This window comes from Asterias amurensis, chromosome 9 (assembly GCF_032118995.1).
Source record: "Asterias amurensis chromosome 9, ASM3211899v1".
Taxonomy (NCBI): Eukaryota; Metazoa; Echinodermata; class Asteroidea; order Forcipulatida; family Asteriidae; genus Asterias; species Asterias amurensis.
Window position 1 is genome coordinate 11,026,844 of NC_092656.1, and position 26,051 is coordinate 11,052,894.

General features: G+C 37.8%; 1 protein-coding gene across 2 annotated transcripts in view; it reads right to left on the bottom strand.

Moving 5' to 3' along the window:
- The window catches only part of LOC139942136 (small ribosomal subunit protein uS11m-like), a 51,000-nt gene that overhangs the window by 23,646 nt on the left and 1,303 nt on the right, over positions 1–26,051 (bottom strand). Inside the window, exons 1-2 of one of the 2 annotated variants that reach the window (XM_071938859.1) lie at positions 16,366–16,729; positions 713–1,052 (exon numbers count right to left, since the gene is read on the bottom strand). In XM_071938859.1, the coding sequence (XP_071794960.1) occupies positions 713–1,044 (332 nt within the window). In that variant the 5' untranslated portion in view covers positions 1,045–1,052; positions 16,366–16,729. Of the gene's footprint in view, positions 1–712; positions 1,053–16,365; positions 16,730–26,051 lie in introns of those variants that run through there. The other variant, XM_071938858.1, reaches the window with a different exon arrangement.

Here is a 26,051-nt window from a genome sequence, read left to right on the forward strand (position 1 = left end):
ATAGACACTTCTCAGAACAGAACTTCTCAAAACAGATTCAATTACATGGTACCACCGCAAACCTTTACTTTACACATTATGTACAAAGTATCTCCACATCGCATCTGCAATGTATTACTTCAAGTCATATCTTTCTTGGAACACCAAACATGAGTGCAGCACACACAATTATATTAAACATTCAGCAGTAAAATTTATGTAGGAAAAAGGTTTCCATAATCAGAGAGATTTTCAAGTTCATCAGAACATCTTTTATAGACAGATTTTTTTATTTTCAGGGAACTTTCTGCAGAATCAGTGAGAGATGGCAGCTCTGCAGTACATTAGTTTTATATTTAACATTTTATAAGTTTTTTTAATTCTAAAGAACGCTCAGTAATTAGGATTTCTTTCTCAAGATTCTACAAGACACGGCTTGTGCTAGGTTTACCATTACCACTCCATCGTCAAAAATTAATTCTTTTTTGCTTTGTTTTTTAAGTGAAATCAAATTTCAAACAAAACGACAAACACCTACGTGTAGGAAAGAGAACAGCCAACTGCTGATGTCAAAAGCTGGAGCAATTTCAAACCCAAACTGTATGGGACATTTCTGTTTACATCAAGCCCTTTAACCCAAACAACAAGATGCTATTTCTGTTTTTGTTTTTACGGACCATTACGTGGAGAATTCCTACAACGCACACACATCAACAACAATCATACTGCTTACCCAATGTCCAGGTCTGCCAGCATACTTCCATCTTGATCTGTTTCTGCTGTTCCCTGAGGGCCATCTGACACCGAGGGCCCCTCGACACTCAACCTCTCCTCTGCACCTGGCGAGGAGGAGCTGGAACCGCTAGCTTCAAGACACTGCCATCCCCAACGCTGGAATAATCGCACTGACAGCTGGTACCAGCCTGCACGTAGAACATCAAGCCTGGCGGGGCTCGGGCACTGGTGATTGGATGCAAGCAGCTGTAGCTTCTGATTGGCTAGTAGGGACGGTGATGTCATCCGCCTCCATGATGCACCGAGGAGACGTGGTACGATGCGACTCATTGCACACTCTGGGGGAATGAAGCAAGAAGATAATAATGACATAATCTACAAAGCTGAACTTGAAGGAATTTAATCTTAATTACAGCTTCCTCCTCCGGAGAAAAAATAAGAGTAACACCATCATCTTGTCAAAGTCACTCATTCGTGTCTCATTTTAAATGTTCATAGTTTTTCTTCTTAAAACACAGGGTTCTTCACAACGTTATAATGGCATTGACACCAGCCAGAAGGTATCTCAACAAACACTGATCACAAAAGTAATTGTATGCCGTTACCAAACCTAAAAATGTACGCACATTATGTATCAACATAAATTAAATAATGTATTTAAAGACAGTGGACACTATTGGTAATTGTCAAAGACCAGTCTTGTCACTTTGTGTATCTAAACATATGCATAAAATAACAAACCTGTGAAAATTTGAGCTCAATTGGTCGTCAAAGTTACTCTCCCCATTACTCCTTACCAACTAAGGTTTTATGCTGATAATTATTTTGAGTAATTACCAATAGTGTCCACTGCCTTTAACTTATAAAATGCCTACATGTAAAGTTCAAGGAATTGTACAGATCAATGCCATATGAAAAGAGTATTTAACATTTAAAGAATATTATTGGATTTGTACCCTTACACCATGTGTGTAAGTCACTGTATTCTCAGTGCTTAGATGACTCATGTGAAAAATATATACAAAAATGGTTACAAAGTAAATGGAATTTAAAGGCAAACAGACAATCCTTTCAATGATTTCTGAAGACAACATGACAAGAAGCGTTTCAGATGGAAACATGGAGGACATTCCAACACCAAGAACCGTTAACAGAGAAGGCTTTATCATTAACAACTCTGTTTACATACTTTATAGACAAAAACTGAATGTTGTTTCTCCATCTGTGACATATTTAGTGTGACTCATGTGCATACTTTGCTTCATGCGTACTATGCAATCTACTGTATAATACTAAAATTACTGTACATAAGAAAATCTACAAAACTCAAGCCAAACGTGTTTTACATTTGACAATGAACTCTTCCTTTAAGACATCGACCTTGCCCTACAACTTATCAGACTCTTCTTTCAAACTTTCATGGGGTGGAGAAAAAAGAAGCAGAAATACCCACTCATCTCCCCAAAGATACCCACCCACGTTCCTGTTTGTTAAATCCCTCGATCCAAAACTGTTTCTGGTTTGTTTCAACTTTCCGGTTAGTTCGGAGAAAAGGAGAGATAAATTAATCCAAAGTATTTAATAAAAATAAAAACACCCACTCAGATCGGAGCAAACAAAATTATTAGGAACGAACTACAAAAAGTCAGTGAATTGTAATATATTTCACCCACACAAGAATTATTGACGAGTCGCCACAGACAGCTGGACTGGTAGAAGCTCAGCTGTAGGACGCTGTACATGTACCAGTATGACATCCTCACCACGAATTATGACACAAACGGCAATGATATTTGATTTGTGACATTGCAACTTCCATATAATTGCCCTTTTTTCCAAGAAATGGTCCATTAGTGCGAAATTGGATTAGTTAGAACGTTTTTTTGTTGTCCTGCATTATGTGAACGGAGAAGAGGACAGGGTGACAGCACACTGACCTTTCGCGCAAAATATATCTTTGGATTTTTGAAACTGTTCGATTGTTTTCATCCTTATAATATACCATAGAGCCTGTGAACAAATTTAATTTCAAAATGAGGTAAAGGTTTTGAGATAGTGCTGAAAATCTGGAGCGGTTATGCCTAGATGCAGAAAAAAGGAAACCAAAAGTTACCAAATACTGTGGATAACCCAACCCCACTTCTTAAACTTCAATAACAGGTTTAACATTGTGTTTTGGGGGAAAGCACCCCCTCCCCCAACTCACCCCGCCCCGCAGGTCAGATTATACAGGGCATCAGCCAGCTTTGAATCTACCCATGTGTACAGAAGAACACTGATCTTAGTTGTCATATCACTTAGGCTGATGATCACTCCATCGAAACTCAATTTATGGCACACCAATAGACCCCCCCCCCTCCACTCCAGCCCCAGGTTATAACTTAAACCTCAAAACATTGGGCCCCGTTAAGTGCTATGGCAAACTAATTTGTCAGGACCAGTTTTGGAGGGGAAAAAAGGGAGATAAAAACCAATCACTCTAAATTTTTAATGCTATGATTCACTTGTATGTACAAGTATTCACTAGAGGATGGCACTTAATAAAACTCATTTTGAACAATTAGATTGAAATTTGACAGGTATATCTTGCCAATCTGAAACAAAGTCGCTGTACAATAATGTCTACAGACTTAAAAAAAAAAAAAACTTCATTTAAAACAAATTACTCTCCTTCATTAAAAATCTCTAATATTAGAAGTTTGTTTTCCCTGTAATGGTGTCGCGGTTGAATAGGCAATGAGAAACCCAAGCATGCTATTGACATTGACCTCTAGAGTACACATGATTTATCATCCCTTTCCCAACCCAATCTAATCGCAGCTACTGTCCGTCCGCATACATGTATATTGCTTTTTCATTATTGAACTAAACCCTCCTACTGTCTGACCATTCAATATAATCCACTGTGGTTTTGAATGATAGACTTCACCAGCATGCAATCATGTGGTGAATGCATCTACACAGTACACAGTCAACCCTCCTACTACCTTACCATTCAATATTATCTACTGTGGTTTTTAATTCCAACTAATGCCAGCCTGCAATATGATATCACTCGGTAAAGGCATACTGTACAAAACCAACCCTCCTACTGTCCAACCATTCACTTTCATCCACTGGTTTGAACGAACCATGCCAGCCTGAAAGGCAATATCGTGGTGAATGGGATACACACAGTATTATACAAATGCAAAGTCTACAAAGTGGTTCTTGGCAAAGTTGTTGCATCATACAAAACCCATGCGGTTGAGTAGTTATAAATAATTGTTGGTCAACTCACGCAGGTGAATTATTACCAAGAGTCGAATTGGGTAATCCCAATTTTTAATAATAAAAATATTAATACAAAAATTATTATAAAAGAATTAAAAATGGGCGACACAGAGTCTAATAATCGCACGTACACCAAGGACATGGATACCTGCAAATTTCTTTGCTCTAGTGAATTTTTTCGGATGACTCACAAAAAAAGCACACATATGGTCAGGTCTTCAGTCCTGTTTTAATTACGCCACTATCATTACTTGTTTCTGTAGGGTTTTTTTTCTTCTTTTTTTTTCGGTACGATTTGTCAGGTATTGCGTGGTGGGGGGGGGGGGGGGGGGGGAGAGAGACTAAGTGCTTACAGACCGTGTCCAGAAAATGAAATACTACAGAGATAGATACCTTGGTTTCTACCATATGGCCAAAGGATCCAGGATCCATCCCATGCTGGGTTGGGTTTTTTTATTAAGAGGAAAAAATATGAAATGGAAACCAATTTTTTTTTAAGGCGGGGGGTGGGGGGGGGGGGCAAAACAGGGACATTGAAACAGTTATCTAACTACTGATGTTTAAAAAAAAAAAATCTTCTCTTCCGTGTCTCCAATTAAGGGGTAAAATGTCACAATGAAGACGCCTCTGTAATTAAAAACCAGAACCAGCGTTATGGCAGAATCAATACCACTGATGGTCTATAGATTTTTATATTAAAAAACATTTTCGGTTGTTCCAGGCCAGTAATTTTCACCGGAAGACTGCCCATCAAATTTAAAGACCAACCACCTCTTAAAGGAAATTGAAACGCAAACCGAAGAAGAACTGCCACTAAAGGCATTAAAAATTCCATTCACACAAAATTTGTACACACACACACACTCGATAGAAAGTAAAAAAAAAAATTGTTACAAACTTGATAACCACCTACATGCTTAAAAATGTTTGTATTTCACTTCTGATTATAAACAGAAGTGGGAAAAACAGGGTTCTCCAAGATTTGTTCAAAACTATATGAAATTCTTGAACCAAATTTTATACCGGATGATGCCCAAGGACAAAACAAAAAAGGAAAAACAAAAGGACTCCATAGGGGAATTCCTAAACACTGGGGTGCTTTCCACAAGAAAATATTGTGTACAAAGTCACTATGAACCTGTTTAGTGCACGGACAAACTTCAAAGGAAAGAACAAACAAATGTTCCACAAGGATGCATTGTTGAGAATGCATGGTCCTTAGAATATGTTTCACTATGTTAGTACCTTTGGTTTTAATAGCCCAACTGTGCATTCTCAACGGTTTCTTTGTGATTTTTTTTTTATTTGATTTATAGTCCCCCCCCTAAAGAGATAAACTTGTGTTCTATTTTTGGCGAAATGGCTGCAATTCGCGCACTTGACTCGATGCGCTAGCTTTTGCATGGGGGAACGTCAACAGAGTAGGGGGCCTATAGTTTTAGTAAAGATGTAAGACCCGCTTATCCATGTCAAAATGTCGTCTACAATGTGTACATGTGTATAACGGACCCCGGATTAGATACAGTGCTTCAAGATCATCTGTCACCCGCATAATAACAGGATACCAGCTGTTATAAGACGAGAGTGCAATTCCGCTTGCTAATTGCGAAGGAAGTATTACCAGCTAAAGAACAAGCTCCAATTTCCACATTTTCCTCCTAGATTTTGACTTCAGTTTGTTCCCTGGATGCCATAAAAAAAGAGAGATTTATTTTCATATTTTGATAAAAACTCTGATTCAATTAGGAAATTTATGAACAGGTCAAATATTTTTAATAGATTCTTATTTAAAAAAAGGACGATGCCATGGTTTCAAGCCAATTTGTTACAGCTTTTTATGGTAACAAGTGACCTACATTTGGTTGGGTAGAATTTTCTTGATGATTGAACACTTTTCTAGCTTTTACAAGATAATGGTTTAGGAGTCGAAACAAGAAACCTGGATGGCTCCGGAAGAGTGCATGTTTTTAAAAATTTGTTATAATATAATTACATTCTTGTTTAAGGGCAGTGTTCACTATTGGTAGTTACCCAAAATAATTTTCAGCATAAAAACCTACTTGGTAACAAGTAATGGGGAGAGGTTGGTAGAATAAAAAATTGTGATAAACGGCTCCCTCTGAAGTAACGTAGTTTTCGAGAAAGAAGTAGTTTTCGATGAATTTGATTTCGAGACCTCAGATTTAGAAATCAAGCATCAGAGAGCACACAACTTTGTATGACAAGGGTGTTATTTTCTTTTATTATTATCTCGCAACTTCGATGACCGATTGAGCTGAAATTTTCACAGGTTTGTTATATTATGCACTGTTAAGATACAGCAAGTGAGAAGACTGGTCTTTGACAATTACCAATAGTGTCCACTGTCTTTACAAGATTTTTAAACAATGTTTGCACCACTCAGCGTTCTCCCTTCCTTTAACAAGTCAAAAAGACCAGTCAGAATTCTCTCTAAGCAAGTGGTCCGGCTGACTAGTCCAGTGTTGAAAAGCATCCCTAGACCATTTGAAATACTGACCAGTAAAAAAGCCGACAGTTTAGTAAAACGAAAAGCTAACTGATCCTGCTGGTAAGTGAAGTCACTAAACATAGTTAAGAGCTACATGTAGATTAACCCTGTCACTACAGGCCAGATACTCGGTAAATGTAAAAGAGTGAAAAACACCACTCTTTACATTTCAAGCTGTCCCTCATATTATATGGCTCTTTAAAAAGAGTGGTGGTAATTTCACTTGTTAAGACAGAGTGAAAAATCACTCAAAAAAGATGCAAACTTCAATCTAAAAGAGTGGAAGACCACTCCAAAAAGAGTTGTCATACACACTCATGGCTCTTCAAAGAAGGTTTTTTTCACTCCTTTACTTTTAAAGAGAACTTCACAGAAGCAACAGAGGCGATTCCCTCCATGAAATGCTCCAGTAGAAATTTACAATGTCCGCACAGGGTGCCCTTCACCAAGGAGAAAATGCCTTCTTGGTGCCCTTGCCCTTTCAAAAACGAAACATACAGGCCTGTGTAGCCGTTCATACTTTGCTCATTAACACCTCGACTAGGTTGACGTTGCGAAATCTTAATTATTAGCCGGCACAATTGCTTGCATCCTGCATCCTCTTGGAAAAATAACAAAAACACTCGGACATCATGAGCGAGAGACGTCAGGGGTGCGGCTGCCAACTCAAACACTATTTATTTTTTCAGTCATTTCCTTGGGTTGTTTTATTTCAGGGTGGCTATATGAGCTTAGTCCTAATTGATGGAAATCAACATCCTGGTGCAAGGTCTTATCATTTCTCATAAAAAAAAAAACTATTTTTACAGTAAATTGTCATTAGAAAAAGGTGTCATGAAAAAACAAACGTTGGCATAAACATTAAGGCGTCATTTGGTGATAAAATCAATGTAGGTCACCCGAAAGAACGTGCAAAGTGAATTCGCCAGAAAGTAAATCATATGGCGAGTGATATCATGAGTAATGATAACATTGACGGGAATTTAATTGAGTTTATTTTGGCAAGACTCATCCCGTATAAATTCCATTCCGCACAGACGACTCACTTGACCTGACCAGCCCCCTCCCCACCCCCACAAACAAAATAAATAAATAAAACTAAATAAAATAGTAATAATAATTAAATAAAAAGCAAAAAAAAAAAAAAACCCACTCTGTTTGTAAGCCTCTATTTTAACAATCAAGGCCCCACAAAAAAAAACCCAAACCCACATACAAATACCTCTTTTTTGTACAATGTTTTTGTGAGGAATGGTACCCATTCCAGAATCTTTCATTAAGAAATACAGTAAGTGAGGCAGGCCTGTATGATTCGTTTTTGAAATAATAATATTAACTGTATTTTATAGAGCACCAATGCTTATGAGGAAAGTGTACATTTCTACTGTTAACATTTTGAAGGCATCAAGGCAATGACCAGGGGGCATGTACGATACGCATGCCTTTGTTGCCTCCTTTAAGTATCTGATAAGCCTGGGAGGGGGGGGGGAGGGGTTCACTCTACCATGTATCTGTCCCAGCCCTTTCATTCTCCAAACAATGATGAAACCTCTCTTTCTTTTGTTAATAATGTAACTTAGCTATACATCAGCACTTTTATACAAAGGCAGATTCATCCATGTCAAAGCCTGATGATTTTATTAGTAAGATGTGATAATTTATACTTCCTCATCCCCAGAGCGCATAACTAAGGAGGTCCTCATCCCCAGGGTAATAAGGAGGCAAGAGACCTAGTGTGTCTACAGATATAGGGAGATGGTAGAATTTATTGCCTAATTTATCAAGACCATGATATTGGTCGCTGTCAACAGGCAGCCCACAAAGCCAGACAACTAGTTGTGCTTTTTTTCGTTTCTTGTTGATTGCAAACATGATGGTATCTGCCATGATCCTCTGGCAGCGCCCGATGGTTAAAGAAATAATTCTGATCTTTCTCCTCAAAGGAAGGAAGGAAACGGCAATGAAAGAGGAATCATAATTTCAATTGGCTCATAATATGTTGCATTTCCTTTTCCTCTTTATACATGTCCATATAGCGGGCATAGATTCAAAGCATCTCATATTTAAAACTAAACAAAGGTACACAATGTATGTAGCTGAAATTTGTCTTTTGTAAATGAGGAATGATTTTGGTGATGAACAAATGGAAGTGCAAAATGAAAATACCTTCCCATCTTAAAGATGAAATTCAAGTACTACCAAAGGCCAACACACAATTAAAAAGGTGATTTATTTTTTTAAATTCATTTTCAATTCAAAACAGTTTTGTTGCGTAGGAGTGTGAAGTTAAAACCCAAGTAAAACATAGGCTTGCTCAAGATATTTAAAACATATGGCTAGTCCTAAGTTACGACACGTAACTTGCCTTATCCAAGATAAGACTCTTAACTCTTTGTGAAATCCTGCACACAACTGTGGGGCATTCTTGAAACAAAGATTGGAAGTTTGAACCTCAGCATGCTGAAGGTCCTCAGATCATTAACTGGGTGTTTATCTTTGATTTAAAATCATTTACCATGCAATCTGGGGCATTCTACAAGTTATATTAAAAAAAATTAAAAAAATTATGAGTTTCAAGTCCAACTTCACAGGGCACTACAGCAATTGCCATGGTGTGCTTTTGCCATGGTGCCCTGTGCGATGTTTCTGTACAAATTTACATTGTTCGAGGCCTGCAACATAATGAGGGCTTGAATATTTCTAAAACCCAGAGCCCCTCGATCCACTTCTTCAACAACACAAATGTCCTCACTCCTCGGTCTACTATAAGCCAAGCATCCTTCTCCTTAAACTAGGGAGACAACTCTAATGTTTTCTTGACCCATTTAGAAAAGGGGGCTACATGTACTTAGCAAGTATGAGGACAGTGCCAAGACAAGCAGAGTTCAGCGGAAATGATCCAAATGACTTTTTAATTCAGTCGATATTTTTCTCCATCGCTCATGGAGATCGGACTGGGGGTTAGAAGGAGTACATGTAGCCAATCCTGACGTAGCTACATTAAGGCAAAGTGTGCATACACAGGATTGGCAAACATCAAAAACATTTTGAATGTTGATCGATCGATTACATGGCTCATACGAGTACACAAATTCTGTTTTAAATGCGGCCAAATGTTGAGAAAATAGAATATGAAGATCACACCCACCCAAACTGAAACCCCAAATCACTTTGCTACACACATGTTAGGCCCACATGTACACCTGGGCCCAATTTAATAAAGCTGTTGAGCAGAAAATACTGCTTTAAAGACTCAACAAATATAGGCTGGTATTGGATCCTGGATGAATCACAAACAGCAAATGGATAATGGTCATGATTGTGGACAATACTTAAATAAATTTGAACAATATTTCCCCCCCCCACAAACAAAATAGTAATTGTGTGTGAGTGTCAGTATGCATATGATGTCCCCAAATCCAGACAAAAAAATACCCCAAACAAACAATAACAACCCAACCAGCATAATTAACCTTAAAGCCTGCTAGACTTGCATACAATAGTTGTCCTCAATTACTTGCACTATGTTGGTTCCAACTGCAGTAAATACCATTTTCAAAGTTGTACCGTGTTTTCCCTCCTCCGATGCACTCTTGACTGTCCGACTGTGAAAATATTGACAACTTTGGACTTGTAATATTCGACATGGGGGCTAAAAATAATAACCGTTAGTGACAGGTAAGATTTTCCCAGTTATAAAACTAAAGATCCTTCAGTACACATTTCAATGCACACTTTGATTTTTATACAAAACAAGGAGCTCAAAATATTGTTGTCTGGTGTTTTTCATCCATCACTCATTTGGCGGATTTACTCGCATCTCGCCGAGTTCTCAAATGTCTCCGTCGCAAGGGGACATCTTAAGACCAAGAACTTCTAGCAAACATCTTCTCGACACCCCACATACATGTACACGATCATTAAAAAAAAAAAATTGGCGTCTCACTGGAGACACACTCGTTCTGACATCTTAAGAGATAATCTGCAACAAAATAAATGCCACCTCCAGGATATCATCCAGAATTGGATTAAGTGCTAGGCAGCGGGGTTTTTAACAATGTAATAAATCGTTGTCGCCGACCAGGGAACTTCATAAGATGTAGGTAGGGGGGGGGGGGGGGTTCGGAGTTGTCACATGAGCAACGCTGATATTATGATGTGCAGTAGTGCGTGCAGCTGTCGCTTTATTACCAGAGTGCTTGATTGTCTCTGATGCACGGAGGAAAGAGATGAGGGGGGGGGGGGGGGGGTAAAAATCCAACGATAGCCAGGGACGTGTGAAAGAAACCCAATATACCACAGCTTGGGAAGTAATACTTGCCCCGCATGACGACAAAGATGGATGAAGCCAGCCTACCGCAGCAGGATCTGGGCTCTGTTATTAGACACTCAGCATCATGTTGCCCAACAGTGCATTTCTTACCGATTGACTGTTTTTCCAGATGTTCTGTGTTTTCGGGGGACGCATCAGTACAAAATATTTGGAAGCAAAGTTCTGTGTCTAATACAAAGTAAGAGTTCTTTATTTTCTTGACAAGCGTGGTATTTTGAACGGTCTGATTAGGACAGGGTTTGACTTGAGGGTGACGAGCGGCTCCGCTTTGTTATTATTAGGCCAAAATATTGGATCTCATCTTTAGTGAAATAAATTACTGCTTTTAACTGAATGCAAATATTTTACTTCAGAATAGGGCCTTACAAAAAAATGGTACATTTGCAGGGCTTGTCCTTAATGGACCCTTCCCATGAAATATGCTAATTACATTCACGCATGCGTACAGACCCTGTTAGTTGGCAAACGCCATAAAGTTGTGCACTAAGCAGACGCGCCATCGCGTCTGCGTGACGCACCCATTACCTGTGTGCAAAACAGCGCGATGTTCCCTCAATTTGCCAACCAAAACGTTACTGCGCACGCGCTATGTGCAATTTACATATTTCATGGGAAGGGTCTATTATTTCAGTGGCTAGCCAGCAGGACCAGTTAGCTTGTCATGTGATCAGTCCGCCAGCTTTTCCACAAGTCCTACTTCTAAATCCAAGCTGCACCTAACGCAAACGTTTGATTCACACAAAAAAATTGTGCCAAAGTGGAATAAAACAGTACTTAATAGTATGCTTCTCCTACAATTTCAAGTCAAGCCGGGCAACTTGCAACTTCTGCTCGATGTTAATAGGTGCAGGCCTGGAATTACACAGAGGCCCATGGCCTCTATTGCCTCAGGTCTTGGCCTTGGTGCTCCTTCAAAAGTGTCCCATCTATATCATAGTGCCCTTTTGCAAAATGAAAATGGCCTTGCCCTCTCAAAGTTGAAATTCTTGGCCCTGCAGACTGGCAGATGGCAATTTTAAGTACCTCAATGGATTTAAAACCTCAGCCATAAAAGTATGAATAGTGTGTAGTCTTCTTTGAGATACATCCTCGGAAGAATAGACCTTTTTATGCTGCCTCGTTCTTGGTCATGTTCCTAGTGTATCGAATTACAATAATGAATGCTAATTAATAATCATTTTGCAAACAGGAACCAGATTATTTTGTTCTTCAAGCCTCGGTTTGGTAACATTGATATCCATGGAAAAAAATTCAAGATGGCTGCAGCATGATAAAGGTCTAAAGAGGCAATGTTCTTGTTCCCTTCTTCTTGCTACATAAATACAGTCTGCTGTCATTTTTTTCATTTGAATCTACTCAATCAATCAACTTATGCTATCCTGATATGTCTTTGTAGTCGTTTTGTACAACGAGTTAATACCCGGCAATCAGTTTGTCCGACTTCGCTGTACATGCACTAACCAAGGAAGTAGGCCAGGAGACAAATAGGTTATTTATAGACATGAGGTAATTGTTGTCATGTGATTTCTATGTAATGTGGTATTCATATGAAACCGCAGAGCCAACTTTTCAAGACAAACACAGCCTGATTTCCTTTCACTTTCAGTCACATGAGACTCCAGTGCCTAAACAGACATTGGTAGACCATTACACTTTTCATTCTCTCTCATAACAATGGTCAAATATGAAAAGGTACCGTTTTATGTGTGTCAATACTGAGTGATCACACAAAACTTTCAATGAAATATAGAAAGGGTTTTGGTACCTTTTGTAGATCATGTGTTTTAAAATCATGAAATCAATCCCTACTCACTGTGAATGAAGATGTATTAAATATAATTTACCTGCAGAAGTTTCAGCTTCATTACTTAACAAGTTTTGAAAAAAAAAAATGAAAAACACAGAGCAATGTTTTCATGAGAATCCCAAAAATCTGATGTACATGTATGCCAAAATAGTTTTTGCTCCACCAAAATTATTTAGGTAACAACTGTTTCACTCGTTTCTCAAAACTACAGCACCTCAGCAAATAATATTTTTAAAGGGGAGTTTTCTACCATCATTTTTATCTTAAACAGTGTAAGTTTTACGTAAATCTGTGAACTGTGTTTTCTGTCATACAAAAAGTACCCTTTAAAGTGGCACCTCTATGAAGGAGACATTGAAGGAGGCACCAAGGCCAGAGGAGGCAGATGCATCCTTTGTCTCCTGGAAGTACAGCGTTCTCACTTAACACCTTCAGAGGCCCACTGGCCAAAGGCTAGTTAAAATATCCCAGACACTGTGGTCCCCAGCTGATTCAAACATGTGAGGACCAGTCAAAATCCACCTCCTTGTAAATGGTCCAGCTGTCTAGTCCAGTGTTGAAAAACATCCCTATTAAAATATGGAATACAATGTAAGGACAGGTGACAAAGTTGGCGGACTTGTGTAATGAGAAGCTATAATGGCTTCTGCTGACCAGTCACTGAAAACCTCCTGGGACAACCACGCGAGGACCAGTAAATATTTTCTCAAAGTGGTCTACAGAGTTTAAAAACATCCCCATAGAAAAAAGGACTAGTTAAAAAAAAAAAAAAAAAAACTGTTTGACAAGTGAAATGAAAAGCTACTGCCCCACTGGCTAGTCACTGATTAAGTTTAAGAGCAAATACTTCAAGTATTTTGCATGTTTTTTTAATAAGGCCTAAAGATCTGATGAAAACAAATTAAACATTAAATGAATTTGCAACTTCTTTTTTTTAGTATCACAATTCAAGTGATCAAACAGGCCACATGCACATGAGCAATCAATCATTCCTAAAGTAACTTAAAATAAATGCACATTGAAAAAGCTTAATATATTCATGTTGATTTTTAAACTATTATCTTTCACTGTTTTGGACAAACATTACAAATAAAAAAGTGGCATCTTAACAGAGCACATGTACATATCTGTGTAGACACAACTAAACACAACACAGGACTTAAGTGCCCAACCCAAAGACATCCACATGTGTCTATATAAAAGTTGGTTTCCGGAAACTGTTGAAACTCAGAACTGCCAACATTGACAAGCCCTAACTGTAAACTGTGACATCAAAATAAGAGTATTAGTACATGTAGTAGATAGATCAGCATGCCCTTTGACCTGACCTCAGGTTCAGGTCACCATTTGACAGCTGTGGAATAACTACTGCTATCAATCAAACATGCAATCAACTGAACTCAGGGAAATTAGTACAAACACGAAAAAGGAGAAGGCCTGGCACCTCCGCTAACAAAGACCAACCAGGGCTACATAAAAATACAAAATGATTTATTATGCCTATAATGCAATGAAACTTAACATCTAGGCCCACAATGTGCACAATGCCTTAACAAAAATATCCCTACATGTACATGTACGTAAGAGATTAGTTTGGACTTCATTTGAATGACACGTGGAACCAAACTCGTGGGGTTACAAAATAACTGTCAACTTTTGACAGAACCATCGCATCACGCAAACTTTGCATGGGAAAAATAGACGGAACATTTCTTGTGGCACACTGAATCTCTTAATATCAAAGTTGCAAAAGGCAGCTTTCTTTGGAAACTCTTAAAGTATATATAGGAAACTTTTGAAGGACACCAATGCCAAGACCATGGGCAGTAAAGGCCATGGCCTTGCAATTCCACATAACCAGGCCTGTGAATGGATAATTTACCAAATCTCGTTTTAACAGTTTGTTGACCTACTCACAGTAGTGCATCTTTAATACCCACAGATCTAAATCGAAAGTCCATTTTTTTCACTCGCTCTCATGTTGAAATTGACCTCCAATGGAATGTTAGTCGTTATTTATAATGTCAAGCCCTCAAATGTATTTACAGAGGCACCTGAACTTGTATATGTCTTTTGTGTTGCTCGGAGCAGGTCAGCACACGTACACCACCACTATGGCTACGCATGCAGTGGTAGAAGTAGCCACAGGGGTTTTTCAAAATACACAATAATAATAATATGCTGGTACTAGTACAGCACCAGGAAATGTGTAAGCAAAAAATACATTTTGCAGTTTTCCCTCAAAAAAGCAACAACAAAACTATAAAGAGTTAAAGGCAAGAACAAAAAACTATTTGTGTACAATCATGCAGTTCAGGCATTAATATTCGGTCATTGTAAAAAGGTAGGAATATTTTATCAAGTACTTTACACATGAGCTGACCTAAATGTTCACAGTGCAGGCAACAGACTTTTCAAGCTATTAATCACGATTTCTAAGTTTTTTTTTTATCCAATGGCAAAAACAAAAATCAAAAATCAAAATCAAAATCAGTACATGTAGGCAGAATGTCATGCTTTGGTGTAGTTTTACCACATTTTTATATATTTTTTATTTGAAAACGAAAAAACCCTGAAACTATAAACAAATGAAAAAAGTGTTCACAGCACTATGTGAACAGCATCCTTGCCCTCTCTTTGTTTTACCCAGTTCATCTTTGAGAAAGTCAAATGAAAGTGTGTCCACACAAAGATTCCATCTTAAAGTTGTGACTACTGTGGTACAGGTGTGATTTTTAACACTTCTCAGAGTGCATTTTCCTTATAAGCATCCACACCATAAGAAAATGCATCAAAATTTTCTTGTTTCCTCACTTGATATTTTATTTTTTTTAACACTATCTATAGGCCTACATGTTCATCACCAAAGACACAAATCTCAATCAGAACGAGACCCAACAACTCATGAGGGATAAACCAACCTGGCACCATTTCATCAAAGCTACTTCTTCAATTCCGTCCAAGGACACGAAGGATGATGACAATGATACACACTCTACAGTTATTTATGTTTTTTGATTAAAATTGCAATTCTAAAACACAACTTTATAGTGAATCACTGCTCAACAACCAATACTGGTTGAATCATGAATGATTCACGTAAGCAATGGTGTATAAAATCAAGCAAATGAGAAACTGTAGGCTTCACAATAAACCCCCAATTTTACAACAAAACCAAACAAAAACAGACTGAATATAAACACCCCTACAAAAGGTAAAAAATTCCAAATATCCGGCACATTCATGGTGTATACTTTTCACAATTTTAATCAACGTTTTCCAGTCTGAACTCAAATGCGCCAAATATGATGACCTACTTTCGACAACGACAAAATCTCATGAAAGGATTCAATTTGCTTACCAACTTGACAAAAAAATCACTCCATTGCAATCAGCTTTAAAGTGCACAGCTCGTCGCCAGCATAAATGAATAGATTTACAGCACACACGCTCTTAATCAGATCATATCCGGATGCCGTAATGGAGTCAATATTATCAAATAAATTGACGGCTACAAAGTACGTTGTCCGTGAATCCCTAATCTTTAAGCCACATCTCTCTGACTGAATCATATTGTATTGCTCCGTGGCGAGAGCCCCCCAAAAAAAGACAGTACTAACAAACAAAATATCTTTTGGAGACTGTAACCCCTCCTGCCTCCTACGCACCCCACTGAACCATATGGAACTGGAACACAAACAAAGAGGATTCAGCGTTTACTATACTGACCTTGTGATGATGTCCTCAAACACAGTCATCAGTTTCCTCTTCTTCTTCATTCCAAGGGATGATCCAAACCACACTATGCCAGCCACACAAAGGGCTCACACCACTACACAACAGAGGCAACATGCTGCATTTAGCAGGCACCATCATCAGGAATCCCTTTGTTGTGTCTCTCGCCCCTGTCCACATTATCAGAGATAAACATAGCAAAAAGCCCCCCCAAACTCTGGCCTGACTGTGAGTACAAAATGTAGTCGAAGGAGAATAGAAGCCAAGCAGTGCGGCAGGAACAAGGCCAGCCCCACAGAAACCCTCAACGAGCGAGGCAGGTGCAATGCTAGTCAAGCGCCAAAGCCCATAGAGAGCCAAGTGTGTGTGCATTCAGCCTGAGAGAGAAGGCTGGCCAGCCCCCGCGCTCTCCAGATAACACTGCCCAATCGGGTGCGTGCAAAATACATCCAAGCATTTGGCACGGTGCCAACAGCATAAGAGCTGGGCAATTACGGCTCTGGTCCGGCAATCAAGTTCACATCCATCTGCCTGTGTATTGGGTTGCACACAAGCCTTGTGTGTGGCGGCTTGGATGGTTGGGACCGCCCCTGTGCTGTGTGTTCAGGAGGGGGATTCGACCGCCAAACCAGGGAGGGCTTAAGGAAATGTAGAAAAACAACTAGAGTTGCGACACAACGGCTCCTGATTAATTGTAATGAGAGGAGGCTATGAAAAATAAATTGTATTTCCTTTTTTTTTCTTTTTTTTCTTTTTTAATTAGTGGCGACCTAGAAGTGGGTTTGCTTGGAGCAGGGTTGTTGGATTCATGAATCTGTTCAAGAGGAACTCTTGGTATTGGGGGGGAGATAGTTTAACGAGCGGAATGCAAATTATGTGACTGTTGTTTACATTATAATAATGTTAATCATAGTGTGGGGAGGGAGGTTTGAGTACATTTACTTTTCGGTCTCGCACACGTACTAATGATCGCAATGCTTTACAAATTGGATTTTCCTTTTGGTTTTTTGATCGAAGCAAGTGTGCAAACAATGATTGTTGTGTTAGCAAAACAATTTGTTGACTTATGTGGGTAAACATTAAAGAGCAAGCTTGTTTACATACTTTTACGTGTAGTTGGGTGTACAGTACATGGATAGTTCGTCAGCAACATCATTATGAAGAAACAAGCCAAAAAGGGCCTTTAAAAAAATAGTAAAAACATTTTTGGCAGAAAGTTATGTCAGCATTAAAAGGGATTGCCTCAACTAAAGAAAACAAATTCATTATTTGATCCCAAACAACACTTCTGTTCAAAGCAATTGTAAAGAAAACACTGTTGGTGAAAAATTAAAAGCACTTAAAAGGATTGCCAGTAATACACAGACCTTTAATTGTACACACTCTCCCTAGGAAAAGTTACACAAAATACTGGCAAATCTTCAACGACATAGTTTCTTCAAAGAACAGAACCTCAAACAAATGGTATACAACTTAGTACATGTACACGATCTTCATATGTACGTACATTTATAAGCTTACATGTTCAATCTTCTTACATTGTATTTGTTCTGCATATTAATCTTTACAGATATTAACATTTCATTAAAACAGTCACCTTGAAGCTAGAAATGGTCACTGAATAATAAACTATGTTTACTCAAAACAGAACAAATATGTATTTTCCTTTAATTCATTTATTATTATTTTGTTTCAAGTACTATGTAACTTACTGACCTTTTGAGAGAAGGCTACGATCTGAGAACATCTCACCAACAAATTATTTAGACAAAAACGTGTGCCATTTACAACGCAGTTTTACTAATAATATTAATTTGTGATAGGCGGAAGGAGGGTTATGCTATCGCAACTATAATAATATATGGGACTGATACTAAAATTTAATAGCTTTAAAGGTCTGGGTACGCAAAACACAATGTACACTAAACTTAAACAGTTTGATGATAATGGTAGTACATGTATGTAGGCCTATAAAGGTTCCCTAAAAAACACTTGCTGGGGTGCAGTAGTTTTTGAGAAACTAGTTAAAAACAATGTCGCAAAATTTATTTTAGTCTCAGTTTTACTTTAGGTAAAATGTATTTACCAATATTATGAAATTTCACCATAACTGGTTAATATGTTTAAATTACATGCTAAAATATTTACGTCTCTCTGAGACGAAAAATATATACACGTATGTATATTTTTTTTTACTCATTTCTCAAAAACTACAGCATCTCAGCAAGTAATATTTTTAAGGGAAGCTTTCTACCATCATTACGTTCTTCCAACTGAGGAAGTTTAATGTATCTGTTTTTTTTTACAAAAAGTACAAAATTCTTTAAAATTAGCTATACAATTCATGTACAGCCCAATACACAAACAGCCCTGATGTATCCTACTATTATAATACAATGTGGGTGTGTACTAACAGCTACACGTAGACCGCAAGATTTACGAGCCTTCGGTCCACTGAGCATTTGAAACCAAGTTTACAACCGTATTTTGTCAAAACGCTTTAAATGAATTTTTAATGCTAACGAATAGTCACTTTAAAGGGCAAGGGTAAGGTTTTCAGATCCATTCGATTGTTTTAATCCTATTACCGGTAAACAGTATGACGTAATAAAACCAACGTTTCAAAAATCTAGAGCAGTACTGTCCTTACGAAGAACAATCCCCATCAGAAAACCCTCAATTGGAATACACATTTTCATAAAGAAATATTTCTCAGATCAAATGCACTTTAATCTGTCTCTTAAACCACATTCCTTTGAAGGGAATCAGTTCTCAAAATATTCTAATATCAACAGCTGAAGTGCTTCTTGCCAAATAAGTTCTAAAATAAATGGTATTTAAACTTTGACGTAATTACCAATGGTACATGTAGAACCTCTCTTTAAATAGGCCTTTCTAACTCCACCAGATAAGTGCCCACGTTATCATCAAAGCAAGCCACTAAAGCGCAAAACAAGAGTCGACGAACTCTGCACTCACAGCAGCATACAAACACCCCACTTCCGTAAAAATACAACCCCCAAAGAAGGAAAAAAATGAACACAATACATCTATTATAGAGCAATCCTATTGCCCCTTTGCACCTAGAAACCCAGCAAGTTTCAATTAGGCCAAATAAAAAATAATAACAGTTAATCGTCCCTTCTCGCATCCTTTTTTTTTTTTTTTTTTTTTTTGTGTATCATGGAGGTAGAAATATCTGTTTTTCCTTTTTTTTCAAGAACAAGACAAATTTTCTCTACTTCAAAGAACTTGTAACTACAAAAAAGTAAGCGGTGACTTTAACCAGAAAAAGGTGGCCAATGTGAGTTAAAATTCTTGGCTAGCGGCCATCTTTGAAAGAAATAAAAAACAAATAAAAAGGTCCTCATCTTTTTTTTTTAAACACCTGGACGACCAACTGGTATATTTTGTTACTTGGCCTTATGCGTTCATTATCAGAAGGGTTGCCCAGGATGTTTAGCTTACTTGACCTATTTCCTAAAGGTGGGATTATATTTTGTGTGTGGTATTATTCAACATTCTGCAGGGGTTATTAATCCGCTGGGTATGAATGGGGTGGTGCAGTGTAACTTACCACAGTCCAAGGTTACTCTTATGGCTGCCACACAAGAGTGCACTTGACATTGTGTAATTTGGGGGGATCTGCTATTTGCTTGATTGCTGGAACAAAAAAGGAAGCTACAAAGATACCCATTAATAAGCTTTTTATCTGATTTTTTTTAATACAAAATCACTTAGACAGGCAGTGAGTGAGGTGAATTGGGTTTAAGAAACTGTTGAAATCACCAAACGAAAAGAACTGTTCACCTACATGTAGAAGCACCTGCAGTAACTAAACACTGCAGTAAAAATGCTTATAATTCAAAACAATGTACAGTATCATTTGTTGTGACAGAGCTGTCAACCTGAATGGTGTATTGAATCTTGCAATCAAGGAGATTACAGTACATGTATATATTCTACACAATCAGGGAGATACAATCATTCCACATAATTCGGGGGAAGGCTTCCAGAATCAGGGAATTTGACAAAGATCAGGCATTAGTTGTGAGCTCTTTATTTTTGTCGGTTAGCAGGCTGTGCATTTTTTTTTGCTTCAATCGTCACTTATTTTTTACCACCTCACTTACATGTAGTTCATTCACCACTTAATGTTTAGGGCCTACTATCAGGAAACACTGCCTTCAAGGGAAAGTAATTCCTTTGGTTTTTGGAACTGTCCGGTTGGTTTAATCCTGTACAAAAAACTAACCTGTGAAAATTTCATTTCAAAAGGTGGTCAAGTTGTGGAGATATTGCCGAAAAGGGGTTAATGTCAACGCTGGAAGAATAATCCGTAATACACAAGGTAACGTTTCTCAGATTAAAATTTCAGGGATAAAAACTGGCATATTATTTGTCCACATTACTTGAAAGTGAAGGAATTCTCCAAATTCTTTGTTGCTTGTATAGGCCTATTATCCAAGTTAATAAGTTTTCATCGACATTAATTTTAAGAGTGATTACCAAGCGTATTTTAAAAGTATTCCATATGATTTTGAAAATTACATTATTAAAATATTTTTTTTTCATTTAAAGAACCGCGAGACATTCACTAAACTGGATGGCTGTTTCTTCAATTGCGAGAGTGCGTTATGAAATGAAATAATTCTCAAAATGCTTTAGATACTATCGAAAGGCACTGGTATACTTTTAACCAAGTAAGATTTTGTTGGCATTAGTTTTAAGATTGATAGCCAAACGTATACCTTCCCTTTAAGTGTTCCATATGTTTTTGATAGAAGTAAGATGATTAAAATCTAAAAAAAAAACTCTCTTTCATATATATCTCAAATAGAGCACAACAGCAATAAAAAATGTTAGCCGTTTGAAGAAACGCGAGATAAGCACCAACCGCATGGCTGCTTAAACATGAGAACTGTTTCTTCAATTGCAGGAGTGCTGCACCAATGGGCTGCATCTTTCCTTTATCATCCTTGATTGCACGGCTGCTGGTGCAGGGTTAAAAAGAAGAGCGTCGTCGTCTCTCTTTCCGGAGCTTCGTAATTAGAGATTACCAGAGCATGACCGGACATAGCCAGGGATCCCATCTTGGGCACTAATGAGAAAGCGCTGAGTGATGGTGGATGAGGCGCAGTGGTGACGCGCATAACAATTACATATGATTGCGTGTGTGATGCAAAAACCAGATGCTTTGGTCAATGCTAATGAGCAGTGACAGCGGACATGCTGTTTATTATTACGGTATAATTATATATTTTTATCTTTCATTTAAATCCCAATTAAATTTCCGCAACAGCTCAAGTGGAGAATATCTATAAAATTTCATTTTGATATCTAATCATAATAGTCTTGGCTCAAGACGTTTTCACAGTAATTTTTTAATAATTGTATTATAAAAACCAAATCTCTAAGTAATCAGAGCATACAAAAAAATGTAATTTACAAAAACTCAAAGTACGCATAAAATGTGTAAGTCACCAGAACCAGTTGCAGATTGAAACTTCTGTTGAGGATATTTTTAACTGGCGGAAATGTTTTATAGAGTGATCATACAAAAAGACGTAAGACCGAAAACTGCTGAGACGATTTTAAAAAGAGAGAAAATAAGAAGATTAGAAACCTGCATTTAGCACTTTGTAATTCATTATGCCTCAACGTATACATTTAGTTACTTTGATTATTTTAAAAATTGTATTCACATGAATGTATTTCTTTAAGAGGCCGAATGATGTTTCTATTTATAAGCCTATTAATCCCCCACTGGGACAAACTGTAAACCTCAACCCACCAGAAACCCAAACTTGTTTTGTTAAATTATTTTGCTTTATGGGATCCGGCGTAATACATGTACAATGTAGGCCTATCATTACAATCATGTATCTATCCAACAGTCAAACAGTTTGGATGTTGAGTTACATGGTGTTGGATTTTTTTAGAGTGAGGAAAAATCCTACTTTCATGAAAATCACTCATCGGGATCAGGCATATTATCATATTAAATCAGAGTCTAACAGTTTTGGTGTTATGTTTAGTTTCCTCAAATTCAACTTAGTAAATCTGTTTTTAGCGTGCGATTGAGCCATTGTTGTCCCTTTCTGAAGGGTACTTTCAATTTTCAACCATATTGGCATTATTTACTTTACGAATATATCCCCAGTCAAAATTTTTCGATATCCTCCAGGGTTAGTATCATGTAGACTGAGGTTGGATCCTACATAGTAAATCACTGTAGGGGGTTAGGGTTGATGTCGCCTGCCTTTAATCACTTATTGATCTGATTTGAGTTTCATACTATTTTTGTATTATATATTTCCTTTATCAAATAGTTGAACCATAATAACCCAGCTGGATGCTAGATAAACCACACACACTACCACAGTCACTGTACTTTATACTTGTACCTGTACCATGTATGTAGGCCTACAAACTCTAACAAAAAAAATTGAATGAGAATGGCTTAATTTAAAATTATGTCAGCAAAGTCCTAGGAACAAAGATGTAGGTTACTAGTTGTTTTTTTGTTACCAAAATCAAAAAGTAGACAAGAAACATTATTATTTTTGAAAATCATTATTATTCTACTTATTGCTTGCGGAGTATAGACACGTACACTTAATGTTTTCAGCATCCAGCTGAATTTTGTTTTCATTTGTTTTAGGAGATACAGGCATCTATTTCTTATGCTTCCAAATGGAAGAAAAAACAGCTCTCTTACATTTCTTCGAGGCTAAGCATTATTAGAACTTGTATTGCATTTTGCTTCTAATTTTATTTAGCTTAAATTCTGTTAGCGTGTTCATACAACTGTACATGTACAGTATCTCACTGATGGCCTAAATGCATCTGCTAGCAGAAATCTTTTTAATTTGTAGCCATTTCTTTTTGGTCCCAGTCGATCCCTTAAATGTTAACAAAATAATATGAGCTGAGGTAAAGGGAATTTCTTGGATGATTTGACCTGGAATGAACCATTGTAGCTCCTTTATTTATTTCACAAAAATTCATAATTTGGTCAAAAGCCTTCAACGGTTTGTTGTTTTTAAAGCATACATACATGTAAACCATGGAAAAATGAACATATAAGCACAAACAAAATATCGAAATTTAATATAAGTTGCCCAAAACCAAACAAAAGAGGGCGCCATTCACATTACACACAGACTCTTGTCAATTTACATGCCAGTTACTAGAAAAACAACCATTTCCACACAAAATATTTAAGTCTAATGAAGGGTATTTAAAACCTATGGAGCTTATTATTATTGGAAAAAACAAAAACATTGTGGATCAGGTTCAGACAGTTGCATAGTATGCAATTTGTGTAGAATAATTTAGAAGTAGTTCTTTCAGATATTTATTCCCAAGTCTAAGGGTGTACTTTTTGTAACACAAAACACAATGTCCACTTCCACTTTAACCGTTTGAAGATCCCTCTCTTGACTTCTAATTAAAAAATACTGTCATCTATTGAGTTTGACAGGGAGAGGTTCAGAAAGATCGTAGTGTTTTTTTCTGATAACTTTCTGTATAATGCCACCACTTATTCACTCCTTTTTACAAAAAGGGATACATGTTATCTCATCGAGGTAAAAATAGATATTACATTAGGCCCTATTTCATATCGAATGAAAAAGTGGTGGCGTGATGCGGAAGATTTTTCCTTTTTTCTCTGTCTGAATCGGTGAAGAATAAGGTTTTATGTATTTTTTTCCACTTTTCGGCAAGATTGATTACTAAGTTTCCTACTTTTTCAGGAAACTAAATGTATACATTCAGCGACGGTGGGGTATGCTGCTAATATCAGTCAAATCCTTGTCCATTTTTTTGTAAGTAAAGTTGGGTTTTGTTCCTGCCCACCTACATCAACTACGTACGTATTTTGACTTCTTAATATGCTCAACGCTTTATCTTTTGGTCACTCGACCACCAAGCGCTATACACCAGCCTACTCGCCAAACTGCCGAGCCACGACCGAGTTGGAACTAAACCATTTTGTAGAAGGGGTGTTACAAACCCGTGTGGCAGTGCGTTAGTGTTTGTTTACAACAATACCCGCCGTTCACGCATTAAGTGCCCATGCACTGCCGCACCGGTTTGTAACACCCCTCTCACAGAATGGTTTAGTCCGACTCGGCCGCGGCTGTTCGTTGATCTACATGTAGTAGGCTGCATCGCATAATGAGAAGTCAAAAAGCGTGCGATGCGGCAGAAAAACAACAGTGAGTACCGAGCAGAAAACTGCATTTTTTGACAATGTTTTTTAATTTCACTCAACAAAAAGGAAATGCAAGCATTATGAATGCATATTGAGTATGTGGGGAAAGTTTTGGTAGTGTAGTACTAAAGAAACTTCAGTTATGGCTGGCTAACGGTCATAAAACTTTCACCTATCAACGCCGATTTAAAAAACATATAGCGTTAAGGAGGCCCAAATTACTAGACCCCAATTAAAGGCTCACAGGGGAGCCTTAATTAGTTTCTAGAAGTACAATAATTAATAATAATAAACAAGACTTATAAAGCGCATTAATGCGCTGGTTAACGACCGATAATGACAAACAGTAAGCACAGCTAGTAGTACAGCGCCCTAGTTTTACTGGGTCTTGTCACACACACACACAGGCCTAGCCCCATAAATCGGTCCAATCCACTCCGTATCCTTGGCCCCAGCACCACTGATATCAAAACCTTTCGCTTCCTTGAAAAACCATCTGCAACGTTCTGCATCATGAAACTTACCCATCTAAAGCTTAAGAAGTTACAGATAGCACTACACTTGGAATTGTTCAAATAGGTATCACACATTTTGAGTAAAAGTCAAGTGAATTTTGCGTGTGAATTTACTCAACTAACGCTCTTTTACCGCTAATGCTGATATGCCGATTGTCCCCCGACCGTAACTTGTAGAACCATCTGCACACGTTCGTCCTGGGAAGAAAAGATACACAATCCGCGCTTCGTGTACAAACATATGGACACGCGTCTGGGAACTACAAAGAATGGTTCCCCAATCCGTGCTTTGTGTACAAACATATGGACACGCGTCTGGGAACTACGAAGAATAGTTCCCAGACACGTGTCCGTATATTTGTACATGAAGCGTGGATTGGGTATCTTTTCTTCCCAGGACGAACGTGGGCAGATCGGTCCTACTATTTGCCGTCAACTCGCCGACTTGCCGTCAACTCGCCGTCAACTCATTTTCGTGCCGTCAACTCATTACATTTACATGAACAATTTATAAATGGGGCACGGAAGTGTTAAGTCTGGGCTAAACTACATCTTTCTCATGGTTTTCGGTACAAATTCATTCACAAAAACGACTTTGTGTTGATATACAAAAGTACCAATCATTGACATCTTGGGCCAAGACTAATCAATGTGAAAAAGCAAGATGGCGGCCGACAGTTTTGCTGCTTCGAGAAACTTTTTTACAAGAAAAAACTCAAATTTTATTCCGAAATATGACCTAAAACTTACTTGTATTCTCTTTGAGCTGATACTTTACAGTTCTATGCTTCTTTAGTGGATTTTTAAATGTATATTGGTGGAGTTGACGGCGAGTTGATGGCGCAAGTGAGTTGACGGCAAGTAGTAGGACCCGTGCAGATGGTTCTACAACTAGTACAAGTTTGTCCTGGGAAAATAATCTGCGCACGGTCGGGGGACAATCG